This window comes from Culex pipiens, chromosome 1 (assembly GCF_016801865.2).
Source record: "Culex pipiens pallens isolate TS chromosome 1, TS_CPP_V2, whole genome shotgun sequence".
NCBI classification, from domain to species: domain Eukaryota; kingdom Metazoa; phylum Arthropoda; class Insecta; order Diptera; family Culicidae; genus Culex; species Culex pipiens.
In genome coordinates, this window is record NC_068937.1 from 18,857,656 (window position 1) to 18,871,384 (window position 13,729).

The following is a 13,729-nucleotide window of genomic DNA, read 5'->3' on the forward strand; positions in this document are numbered from 1 at the left end:
CGGATATCACCGTAATTTTTGGATGAAAATTCAAAAAAAAAATTGAATAGGAGAAAAACCACGGAGTGAAATTTGCAAACGTCAACGCGCGCGCACGGCTTGCTTCCACTTACAATTAAAAATTACTACTGCTTTTTTTTTTTGCAAAATTATTTTTATAGGCGACAGCCTCAAAAGTTGAACTTTTTATTCAAATTGATTTATAATTTGTTTAGATTTTTTTTTTGAATGTGCTAATTTAACGTTGATATTGAATATACAATTATAATTAGTAGATACGGGAGCGAATCACCCATAGGGATAAAGTTCTCCTAATAAAATCAACAACAACAATCAGTAGATGAATTCCACAGTTTTTTTTTTTTTTTTTTTTTTTTTTCATATGTTTATTGGACCTTTTCCAAAAAACTCTGGAATTTGTTAAAACAATTTCAAGATTCAAATTTTATTTAAAATTGTTTAGATTAATTTCACTTTGAGATCATATTCATACATTCATAGAATTTTTAGAATTTTAAAACATGATTTGAGAATAGAAAAATAAAAAAAAATTGTAAATATGTGGGTACCTGCTAGATTAAAAAAACTTTCATTTAAACTTCACCATATAAACTTAAAAAAATATATATGGGTCAAGTTTTGTCTCAGATTATGTGTTGACACATTTAGTTATGGCTATTTTTATTTTGCTTTTGCTTGATTTTTATTTAATTTTTTTTTCTTGAATTTCTTTTTCTTGTCTTGTCATTTAGGGACCATCCATAGACCACGTGGACACCTTTGGGGGGGATTACGGTGATTGTCCACGTTCCATACAAAAAAGATTTATTTTGTATGGAAATTGTCCACGAGGGGGAGAAGGGGGCTCATATTTCAAAAAAGTGTTCACGTGATTTGTGGATGGTACCTTACTTCTGATCCCTTTGCAATAGCTAGCTGTTCTAAATCCTTTTGTTGCGGAATATTTTCTTCCCAGTTTCACTTTTTCTTGGACATACCCCCCCCCCCCCCTCTAGACATTTAAAAGTGGTTAGAAAATCATGAAAATAAGCAAATAGGCAAAATATATTTCTAATTTCTAAAATAGGCCTGAAACAACAAAAAAAAACAAAATAAATGCCAATAAAAATACAAAAAATAATGACAAAATCATAAAACACGAGAAGTTCTTAGAACAAAAGTCACTCAAAATGGCCTCCATAAAATCAGGAAAATATAAAAATCTTCGAAACTTGAAAAATAACAAAACTTTTTTTTGTTTATTTGTAAAATTTAAGGAATATTTTTTCCCCTTTGAAATACTCTTTCAATAATTATTTTTCAGAATTGCAAAAAAAAAGTTGTATGGAACATGTACAAAACTCGATTTTTTCAGCACTCGTCATATTTATCGAACTCGGAAGAGTCTCGTTGGACAAATGTACGACTAGTGCTGAAAAAAAAACTTAAACCATAAACTACTATTATTCGAGAGAAAAAAACAATTTTGCATCTATGAATATACTAAAAATCAAGGTTGTTAATCGATAAAATTATTGTCGATAATATTATCGTCTTACGTAAACGATAATGGTTATCGTTATCGTCATTTTGATATTTCTATCGGCGATAACATAAATTCAACCATATTATGTTATATTTTCAATGCCTTTACCAAGATTTTTTTTTTTTTTGAGAATGAAAATTTTCAAAGTATCTGGTTCACAAAATACGTATTTTTTCGAAAGTGCTAAAATTTTCAAAATTTGCAATATGGATATCAAACTAAGCGAAATTTTGTATGGTTTTTCACCTTATTAAAGTTTTTTTGGAAAATAACAACAAATTTCACAAAATATCGTATTTTTTCAAAAATACTCAAATTTTTTAAATTTGCAATATGGATATCAAACAAACCGAAATTTGCCATGCATTTTCAAATTATTAGAGTCCTTTTTGGAAAACATTACAATTTTACAAAATATCATATTTTTTCGAAAGTTCTTAATTTTTCATAATTCGAAATATGGATATCAAACGAAGCGAAATTTGTTATGCATTTTCAAATTAATAGATTTTTTTTAACTGCACACATCAACCATAGCTTTTGCACCCAGATTTCTGTTACAGACATTTTAGTGTCTTCGAAAGTACGGGAACTATCGATATGATTTTTTATTCATCCCCTAAATTACTGTCTTCAAAGTTATTTACAATAAAGTTTGACTATTTTGACAATCAGATTCTTTCAGGATTGGGTCCGTAAGTTTGACAAATTTGGAATAAGAAGACAACAACTTCCTCGGTTGCTGTGCACCCTTAAACTCTAACATTTTCACAAAAAATCATATTTTTTCGATAGTACTCAAACAAAGCGAAATTTTGTATGCTTTTTCACTTATGAGAGTTTTTTTTTGTTAAAAACTTAAATTTTTTCGTATTTTTCGATAATACTAAATTTTTTAAAATTTTCAATATGTAAGCGAAGTTTTGTATGATTTTTAACGTTAATAAAGTTTTTTTATTCCTTAAAAAAAATCTGAAAATACCGTATTTTTTCAAAAATACTAAAATTTCCAAATTTTGCAATATGGATATCAAGCGAACCGGAATGTTATGCATTTTCACATTTGGCGTCATCCATAAAGTATGTCACGCTCTAGGGGGGAGGGGGGGTCTGAGCCAGTGTGTCATTGCGTGTTATAAGTATAGGAAAAGCGTGACAAAGGGGGGGAGGGGGGGGGGGTAGATTTTGGCTGATTTTAGCGTGCCGTACTTTATGGATGAAGCCTTTAAAGTCTTTTTTCACAAAATATTATATTTTTTTTGAAAGTTTTCATAGTTTGAAATATGGGTATCAAACCAAGCGAAATTGTGCATGCTTTTTCACCTTAAAATTACCTAGAAATTTCACAAAATACCTTATTTTTCAAAAATACTCTAATTTTTAAAATTTGCGATATGGATATAAAACGAAACGAAATTTTGTATGCTTTTTCACCTTAATAAAGTTTTTTTTTGTAAAATACCAATAAATTTCATAAAATACCGTATTTTTTCAAAAAATATAAAAAAAATAAAACTTGCAATATGCATATCAAACAAACCGAAATTTGTTATGCATTTTTAAATTAGTCTTTTTTGGAAACCCGGGCAGACGGTAATAACAAAATTCATGCCATTTCAATTACAAAATTTGTAATTGAAAAAAAAATAACAGAAAGTGTTATGGAATCTTCTTGAAAAATCCATTTTGACATAAGGGTTTAATAACAGTTTATGTTATCATCATAAAATTTGTTATTCGTCTGATATTGGTTGAAATCTAAAACAACATTCTAATAACATTCTTTTGTTATGGAAGAATAACTCCAACTGTTATTGGGATGATCGGATTAGTTGTTAAAATAACAAAAAATAATAACAAAGATTTGTTCGAAGAATAACTAAAAGTGTTATCAGTTTGTTATTACAATAACAATCTAATAACAAAAAAATCATAACGACGAATAACAAATCTTGTTATAAATAACATAAAATGTTATTGGCCAAGTATTTTCAAATATCAAAAAATATTATTTCCAAGCTATTTCCGTCTGCTCGGGAAGCACTAAAATTTTCACAAAATATTATATTTTTTTGAAAGTACTAAATTTTTTATAATTTGTAATATGGGTATAAAATAAAGCGAAATTGTGTATGCTTTTTCACTTATAAGAGTTTTTTTTTTTTTTTGTTAAAAACTTATATTTTTTCAAAATTTGTTAAATGGGTATCAAACGAATCGAAATTTTTTATGAGTTTAGGAAAAAATACAACAATATTTCATGATAAGGAAATTTATATATTTTTTTATCTTAATTTCATCCTTATTTCCAGCCGAACGCGACTACATCGGCTTCGCCACCCTGGCCGAACAGGTGCACCGAAAGTCGGTGAAGCGCGGCTTCGAGTTCACGCTGATGGTGTGCGGCGAGAGCGGGCTCGGCAAGTCCACGCTGGTCAACAGCCTGTTCCTGACGGATCTGTACGGGGCGCGGTCGGTGCCGTACGCCGAGGAGCGCATCGAGAAGACGACCAAGATCGACAAAAAGACGCTGGACATCGAGGAGAAGGGGGTCAAGCTGAGACTGACGATCGTGGACACGCCCGGCTTTGGGGACTCGATCAACTGCGAGGACAGTTGGCGGGTGTGTACGCAGTACATTGACGAGCAGTTCCGGCAGTACTTTACCGACGAGAGCGGGCTGAACCGGCGGAACATCCAGGACAATCGGGTGCACTGTTTGCTGTACTTTATACCACCGTGGGGACATGGGTAAGGGCATGAGGGAGGTTGGAAGGTTTGGAATTCCGGGATTGATGATGTTTTCGTTGCAGACTCCGTCAGCTGGACATGGACCTGATGCGGCGGATGCACAAAAAAGTTAACATCGTGCTGGTGATCGGCAAGGCGGACACACTGACCACGACCGAAGTGCAAAAGCTGAAGACGCGCGTCCTCGAGGACATCGAAGCGAACGGGATCCAGATCTATCAGTTTCCGGACTGCGACTCCGACGAGGACGAGGAGTTCAAGCAGCAGGATCGCGAGCTGAAGGCGAGCATTCCATTTGCCGTAGTCGGCAGCAACATCATCCTGGAGGTCGCCGGCAAGAAGATCCGGGGCCGTCAGTACCCGTGGGGAGTGGTGGACGGTAAGACCTTTTAACAAGTCTTCGCTCATAATCTTAACAAAACCTTCAATTATTCCTAGCCGAAAACCCGCAGCACTCGGATCTGATCAAGCTGCGCAACATGCTCATCTCGACCCACATGCAGGACCTCAAGGATACGACGCGGGACGTGCACTACGAGAACTTCCGGGCGCAGTGCATCTCGCAGATCTCGCAGCATGCGCTGAGGGAGCGCAACAAGCTGAAACGGGAATCGATCGCTTCCAGCCATGACCCGCAGGCGCAAACGCCCAACAACAGCATCAACGAGACGGATCGGCTGCTGCAGCAGAAGGAGGAGGAGGTGAGCGCAATGACCCCTTTTTTGCATATATGTAATCTGGTTATGTTGGCCACTTCGGAATTAACCTCCAGGGTTTCAACCATTCAACCTGATACAGTCCAGACTCGATGATTCGAAGGTTTATATAAGACTTCGAATAATCGAATCACGAACACATTTAAAAAAAATATTTTTAACATCAAATTCGAGTTTTGCGACCCCATTTTAGAAAAATTTGAATGGTTAATTATGTATAAAATCAAAAAGTGCATGTTTTCACCGCCATTTTGGCCGCCAACTTGGATTTAATAATTCTAAATCTCTTTAGAGTAATTTAGGGGCAGCAAAAAAAACAAAAATATATTTTTGAATATGTTTTCAGTTTAAATGTTAGTGCTCTAAAAAATTGCTAATTCTAATTTTTTAGATACTCAAATTTTCCTAATTATAAATATGGGTATCAAATGATTCAAAATGCTGTATAAAATTTCACAAAACCATTGTTTGTAGTGTATAATTCTCAAATGTTCTCAAAATACAGTTTTTTTTTATTTTTAAATATATTTTAATTTTTATGATTTGCCCATGGTGGTTCCCAAAATACCTATTTTTTTATAAATTTTAGCAACATTAGAGTTTTTGGTGAAAAATAACTAACTAACGGTTTTGCACTGCCCCGGTTATGATTCGTGCAGTTGCCTCGGTTAAGCACTGCCCAGTGCTTACCTGAAGCACAGCGCTTATGGCTATAATTCTATCAAAAATCAACCAAAATTAAAAAAAAATATATTGTGTTTTGGAATCGGGATTGTGTCAACTATCACCAACTAACATTTTTTCTTGAATTTTGAAAATTAAATGTTTCTTAAAAAAATACTCAACGTTGTTGTTTCAGATATACGGGGTATCGAATGATCGGGATTTTTCATACATTTCAAAAGTCATAACACACATTTTAAAAAATACTAAAAAATTTCGGAAAAAATACTCAAAAATAAAGTTTTTTACATTTTGGTTATCAAATTATTGGAAATTTTTAATACATTGCGATAGCAATTAAATTTTTTGGAATACTCAAAAATTTTACAAAAATACGATTCTGAAAAATACTAAAAATTTTAGTTTTTACAATATGTGTATCAAATGATCGGGATTTTTTCAACGAATTCGAATGTTAAAACAAACATTTTTGAAAATACTCAAAATTATCACAAAGCTAAATATTTTCCAAAAAATACTAAAATTTTCAGTATTATACAACATTACAATACAATATCAAATGATCGGAAATTTTTCATACATTTCGATAGAATTTTTTTTTTTGCGAAATACTCAAAATTTCACAAAAATGCATTATTTAGGAAAAAATATTCAATTTTCAGTATTTAACAATAATTTTAAGTTTTTTATTATATGGGCATCAAATGATCGAAAAAATTTCTTATATTTTAAAAGTAATAACACACTTTTTTGAAAATACTCCAAAAAAAACTACGAACTTTCAAAAAAATATTTAAAATTTCAGTTATTTTTAAATCCGATTATTTGATACCCACATAATAAAAACTGAAATTTCTAGTATTTTTCAATAGTACGTAGTTTTGTGATAATTTTGAGTAATTTCCCTATTCCATCTTGAAAAAAACACTACATTTTAGTTTTTTTTTTCAAAAGACGTAGTTTTGTGAAAATTTTGAATATTTCATAAAAAATATTATTGCTATTGAAATGTATGAAAAATTTCCGATCATTTGATACCCATATTGTAAAATACTGAAATTTTGAGTATATTTTTTAGAAAATACGTAGTTTTGTGAAAGTGTTGAGTATTTCACAAAAAAAAAATATTATTGCTATCGAAATGTATAACAAATTACCCATCATTTGATACCCATATTGTAAAATACCGAAAATTGTAGTATTTTTTCAAAAATATGTAGTTTTGTGAAAATTTTGAGAATTTTCCAAAATGTGTCTTATTCTTTTTGTGTTTTTTATTTTAAATTAAAAGAATTTTCAAAATACGGTATTTTTTTTAAATTTGAGTGTTTGACAGTAAAAATTTTTGAGTAGTGAAAATACCTTCAAATTTTGCAATATGTGTATTGGAAATTAAATCCTGCAAATTTGAGTATTTTAAAACCAATACGTAAATTTGTGATAAGTTGAGCATTTAACACAAAAAAATTGAGAATATTTACAAAATTTTGCATGTTTCTATCAAATTTTGCAAATAAAGAAAAATTTAGTATTTTCTGAACAATAGTAGTTTGTGAAAATTTAAGTATCAGACACTTAAAAACTGTAATGTAGTGAATATCTTTACAAAATTTTAAGATATGGGTATTGGGTATCAAATTTAGCAAATTATAAAATTTTTAGTATTATGAAAAAAAGGTTCTTTGTTATGTTTTCGAGTACTTATGCTTATAAATATACAACATTATCTTTAAAAAATTTGTATGAATAACGATAACAATAACCTTAACGTTATCGCCGGACGATAAAATTATCAGCGTTATTATCGTTTAATAACCTTCAAAATAACATATATTTTTATAAATTTTACAGAAAGGTGTCAAAGAAAGCAACATTCTGAATTATTTGAGCTTGATTTGAGCAAAAATTTGTTTTTTGGAAAAATAGAAATTTTAGAAAGGAAAGTTTGTTCAGTTTTTAATGTAAAATTAAACATACAATCTAAAAGGAATCAAGACTAACAAGAATTTTTGACCCTTTTTCAATTTTCACAATATTTTTTTCGAAAAAATCTTTAAATTATCTGGTTTTTAGCAACCAGAGGTCTTAATTTTTTTAGAAAATTTTCATAACTTTTGCGAAATTATTTTTTTCAGGGATGAAAAATCATGGACACTATTTTAAAAAATCGAAAAACGGGAATTTTTCAGTTTAAATTGAACTTCTGGCTATATCTTGGAAACGGTGCACTTTATCAAACAATCAGTAGATTACTTTTCGATTGCAAATTTAATTTTACATTAATAACGAAATCAAAACTTTTTTTTGCTAAAATTTCAATTTTTTTTCATTTTGTTAAAAATATATACTTTTCAAATCGATCAGAAAATTTCTACAAAATTTACAGATTTTCGAATATTTACGTACCATTTTTGTATGGACAGCTGCCAAAATTATATGAAGACTTGTATGGGTGAACCAATGACACAAAAGGGCTACTTTGGTCATGGGGAAGACCCCCACAATGTTTGAACCAAATAAAAAAAATACAAAAAAAAATTGTTGCATAATTCTTGTCTAGCAATTATTTTTAAAAATTTTTTGCTTAAAGAATTTTTAGATATAACCTGATATTTCAATTCCTTTCAATTTCAGATCCGACGAATGCAGGACATGCTGACGCAGATGCAGGAAAAACTGAAATCGACCCAGCTGAACGATGCCGTCATCGACGTCTAGGGTCGAACGTCAGGACATCTCGTTCACCCATTCATAGCCACCACCACCGCCAGCCACCACAATTTTCCTTAAGCAAAAAAAAATGCGCGCAACATTTTGGTGGATTTTTCCGTTCGTAGTTTAACGAGCCTCTTAAACGTCAAGAAAAAATCGTTGATCGACACGGGAAGGAAGCTGTTGTCGTGCGAATATCCTGGTCTTAAAAAGGATAGCGAAAAGCACGATTCAGACAAATTTAACGGAACCCAAGCGAACAAAAAAACGACTATAACAAAAATTTAGCATCTCTCGCGGTAACCACTTTGAGCATCCCATAACGGTAGAGAAAACATTTCATTGATGTCTAAGGTAAAATGTAGTAAACACAGTAATCGATTCACGTTATAATGGAAAGACAAACCAACCCTTAGTAATAATTATGGAAGAGACGCTAAAACGACCAAAGAACACAATCAGCCACACAAAACAAACAATAGAACCACCAAAAAACAAAAAAAGAGACAATTGTAGAAAAGAACCACATCACTTACCCTTACACAAAAAAAAATCGTGCAATATCGAAGAAGACAAAATTTCCGCAAACTTACGTTAACACAGAGAAAGGTAGTTCGAATAGGTTCGACGTTTTAAAAGGTGGAACGATCAAATCAGAAAAAAAGCGTTCCAGTTGTTATTTTCCTAAGCATTAACTATATTTTACATAGAGAAATATTTTGAGTGCAAAATTTGTGAGGTGACACGTGCAGAAGGAAGGAGTCGAGAAATTATTTTGTATTTATATTTTGTTTGCTTTTTATAGTCTTTATTTCACCTACAATTTACAACACCCCAGGAATAGGTTTGACCCAGTGAAACATTATTTATTTGATCGAACACTTTCTTTTTGAGAGCTATTTATTTAATACCAATACACAAACCCACACCGATACGCCAGTGCGTAGAATAATGTAAATTCAACGTCTTTACTTGATTATGATTGTAATTTTTTTTCCGATGGTGTTCGGTTCGTATGTCTGAGTTATTCCGAATCTCATCGCGAAACAGGTGAATGAGAGAGAAAGTAAAACCACAAACAACAGTGCAACCATTATAAGTATTGCTAGAAAACTAGATATTTCAATAAAAATTCAACTAAAACATTTAGAGGTTGGTGTTTTTCTAAGCATGCACAAATGTAGAGTTTTTTTTATTAGGTCCTATAAACATATGAAAGACAATAGTTTTTTGGTCCTTTTAAAAAAAACTCTGGAAATGAACCGGAATCCGAAATAATCATGTCTCATGTTTGTTATTATTTCTAGATTATTTTTTCACCAAAAAAAACAAAGCGCCATGTGTTTTCTAGAACATAGGAAAAAATAAGCGAGATTTAAATGAAATCTTCAAGTTTTATGTTTGCGGAAAAATACCTTTCTACTATTAATCACATTTTTTTCAGTTCTTTGCATACAACTATCTACTGTTTATTTCTTGAAAAAATGTCAATGCAAATTTTATTTCAAGTTTTTGTCAACTCCCTTTCAAAATTTCCTCAAAAAATCACGGGGCAAAACAACATATTGCTAAACATAAAAAAATTCAGTGAAAAAAACGTTACTTAATCCACCATTAGGTGGTTGGTGCCTTCATCACATTTAGAGGGTAATGCTATCCAAACTAGATACAAAAGTGCGGACCTTTCAGTGTTCTATCAACTTGATTCATTATTCATACCATCAGATTGTGTGATCAGATCTTCATAATTCAGGGCACTTATGTACTAAGAATTTTGATAAGGTTGCCAGATCTTCAATCTTTTGAACTCACTGAAAAGGTCTTTTAATTACCTATCCAACGACAGGTCGCATGCCAAATACGGACAACGTTTTCATCAAAATATCTGAGATCCGGCCTCCAAAAAGTGCATAAATAACACTTAAGTGTTTAAAACTTTTGATAGGGTTGTCAGATCTACAATCTTTTGAAATCGTTGGAAAAGTCTATTCAATACCTTTTATAACATGGTGGATTTGAAAAAAAAACCACCCGTTTTACAATCTTACGAACTTTTGTCAAAATCGTTTTCTTAGTATAACTTTTGAAGTACTTTACTAAACTTAATAATTTCCATTAGCGACTAATGGGACCCCCAGGCGGATCGAGTGAGACCAAAACAGACAAATCGGTTGAGCCAGTGCCGAGATAAACCAGTGCAAATTTGAGTGTGAGTCGATATGTATACGTGAAGGTGGGTTTAGGTGGTCAAATTAAGAATTTTATTTTCGAGTGATTTTATAGCCTTTCCGCAGTGAGGTCTGGAAGACATAGTGTAAAATTAATCGCAAACTATTTAGGACGATATTTCATGATTTTTTTTTTTTATATTTTGAATGTTTTTGACAGTTACTGTCACATTTTGTCATACTAAAAAAAATTAGGCTCAGCATTAGAAAAAAAATACTGTAAAAAGAGTTTTGCAAATAATTTATAGAAAAAATATTTTAAAAAACACAACATAGTTAAAAGCTAACGATTAGATGTTGCAGAACAGGACTTAAAACTGGAGGCAAAAACAAAAAATAAACAAATTAGTAAAGTTTTTTGTAAAACAAAAGTTGTTAAAATTGTGCGAACTTGAACGACTTTTTCCCACGGTGCACGACATTGAATTAATATTGTTAAACTAACAATTTTGGTGGATTTATTAGAAAACTTTCATCGTAAAAAATTAATGATACATGTCAGGCTGACATTTGGCGACGAAGTGTCAAACCCCGCCAAACATTTTACCAACATGACATAAGAAATCTTACCGATGAAACATTTTAAGAAAATCCACCAACATTGTAGGTTAAGGCCGTGTTGGAGCGTTTGCGTTTCGATGTGTGAAATCTTGCAGAAACATTTCAACCAAAAGCTGCAAAAGCTTAAAACCAAATATAAACAGTACCGTTCAAGCAAATTTGGACAATGATAGGAATTCTCATTTAATTGTATATCATTTCTGTTATGTCGAAAAACAATTAAACCTTTATTTAACAATATTTAAAATAAAAGATTTTTTTAATTTTTTTAAGTAATTCTGTAAATATTGTCTAAATTGTATGTTTATTTCATATTTTGTCAAGAATCTGATTTTATGCAATTGAAACTTTATGAAAATTTATTTAAATTCTCCCATTTTTGAGCATGAGCATGAGCATGAGCATGGTTGACTGCCAATGAGCTGCTACTCCGTTATTGACAGATCAGCTGAAGTTAAACAATAAATCAAAAATGATCAGTGGGAGCCAACCATCCGTTCACTGTTTAACCTCTGAAGATCCCTACTTTATTAGTCAATACCGGCGCCCTCTCAAGAAGCCTGCAGTTCAACGAAAGGGAGGAATGTTAGTCCGATAGTTGAAGTTGCAGACTCATCAAGCACACAGTTTTTCGCTATATACTTGTTGATACCGCTTGAGCCCGTTGAATCCACAGCATCTCCTTCAAGCATCACGTGATTATTATTTTTTTTGGGTTAGTAGGATAAGGTATTGGCTTTTCGATGCCTCCCGAGCTACGATGCTATGGGGAGGACTTTCATAACAGACCCGTCGGCGAGCCTTCCGAGCAACGATGCTATGGGAAGGTCTTTTTGGTTAACACGCAAAGTCACTCACACACAATTATTTCACTCCACTGTTAATTAATCCAAAATGTCAGTGCGTCTTTCGATCATTATATAGAAATGGCTTTTTCACCATAAAAAATAAAACCTTATTCAAAAAAACTATACACAATTTACCCGACGCCGTGCCTTCCGATCAACGATGATATAGGAAGGGCTTTGAAAATCACAAAACAATTAATTAAGATCACCAAAAACAATCACAAAAAAACACCAATTACTCAACGAAAATTACGCTCAAGACACAAATAATTCAGTACGTCATGCTATTATTCGATTACCGCAAACACTCACCCCAAACGAAAAGCGACACAAAAGCAAACAAAAAATTAACCTGCATAATCACGACTTCGTGTCCCCACTTCCAGCGCACTAATGATGCTATTATTCGATTACCACAATCACTCACCCCATACGAAAAGCGACACAAAAGCACACAAAAAAAAATTACCTTGCATAATCACGACTTCGCGTCCCCCACCCGATCAGTGACACAAAAGAGACAGAAAATAACACGAAAAAACAGGACTGCGCGTCCACACAGACACCGCACTACTCTTTATTTAAATTCTCCCATTTTTGCCTTCCTCAATGAGGTAAGGCAATAATCCTGCTCTAAAAATGAACTTCGTATAAAAACGTCGTAGACCCACCTTCATGTATACATATCGACTCAGAATCGAAAACTGAACAAATGTCTGTGTGTATGTGTGTGTGTATGTGTGTGTGTATGTGTGTGTGTATGTATGTATGTGACCAACAAACTAGCTCATGTTTCTCGGCACTGGCTGAACCGATTTGACCCGAACTTGTTGCATTCGACTTGGTTTAGGGTCCCATAGATCGAGTTTTATACAGATTGAAGTTTCGATAAGTAGTTCAAAAGTTATGTATAAAAATGTGTTTTCACATATATTTGGATCTCACTTAACTGTATGTAAACTATGTCCGGGTCCATCATCCGACCCATCGTTGGTTAGGTTATCAAAAGACCTTTCCAACGAGTCCAAAACATTGAAGATCTGGCAACCCTGTCTCGAGATATGGCCCCTTAAGTGATATTGATGTACTTTTTTGAAGCCGAATCTCACTTAAATGTATGTAAACTATGTCCGGATCCACCATCCGACCTATTGTTAGTTAGGTTATAAAAATACCTTTCCAACGAGTCCAAAACATTGAAGATCTGGCAACCCTGTCTCGAGATATAACCACTTAAGTGATATTGATATACTTTTTTGAAGCCGGATCTCACTTAACTGTATGTAAACTATGTCCGGGTCCATCATCCGACCCATCGTTGGTTAGGTTATCAAAAGACCTTTCCAACGAGTCCAAAACATTGAAGATCTGGCAACCCTGTCTCGAGATATGGCCACTTAAGTGATATTGATGTACTTTTTTGAAGCCGGATCTCACTTAAATGTATGTAAACTATGTCCGGATCCACCATCCGACCTATTGTTAGTTAGGTTATCAAAAGACCTTTCCAACGAGTCCAAAACATTGAAGATCTGGCAACCCTGTCTCGAGATATGGCCCCTTAAGTGATATCGATGTACTTTTTGGAAGCCGGATCTAAAAAATAGATGAAACTTGTGTACAGCCATTGTTGTGAGGAAGGCTCCAACCACATAGGTGGATTAAGTTAGTTTTCTATAAAAT

At 32.7% G+C, this 13,729-nt stretch overlaps 2 protein-coding genes across 5 annotated transcripts in view; both read left to right on the forward strand.

The window, feature by feature from the left end:
• Positions 1–9,558, forward strand: part of LOC120415624 (septin-4) — a 32,948-nt gene extending 23,390 nt beyond the window's left edge. For all 4 annotated transcript variants that reach the window (XM_052706562.1, XM_039577224.1, XM_039577223.2 and 1 more), the window contains 4 exons: positions 3,859–4,297; positions 4,360–4,676; positions 4,736–4,998; positions 8,332–9,558. In XM_052706562.1, the coding sequence (XP_052562522.1) occupies positions 3,859–4,297; positions 4,360–4,676; positions 4,736–4,998; positions 8,332–8,415 (1,103 nt within the window). In that variant the 3' untranslated portion in view covers positions 8,416–9,558. The remainder of the gene's footprint in view (positions 1–3,858; positions 4,298–4,359; positions 4,677–4,735; positions 4,999–8,331) is intronic.
• Positions 1–13,729, forward strand: part of LOC120415625 (beta-mannosidase) — a 165,835-nt gene that overhangs the window by 86,336 nt on the left and 65,770 nt on the right. The gene's annotated exons all lie outside the window — the stretch shown is intronic.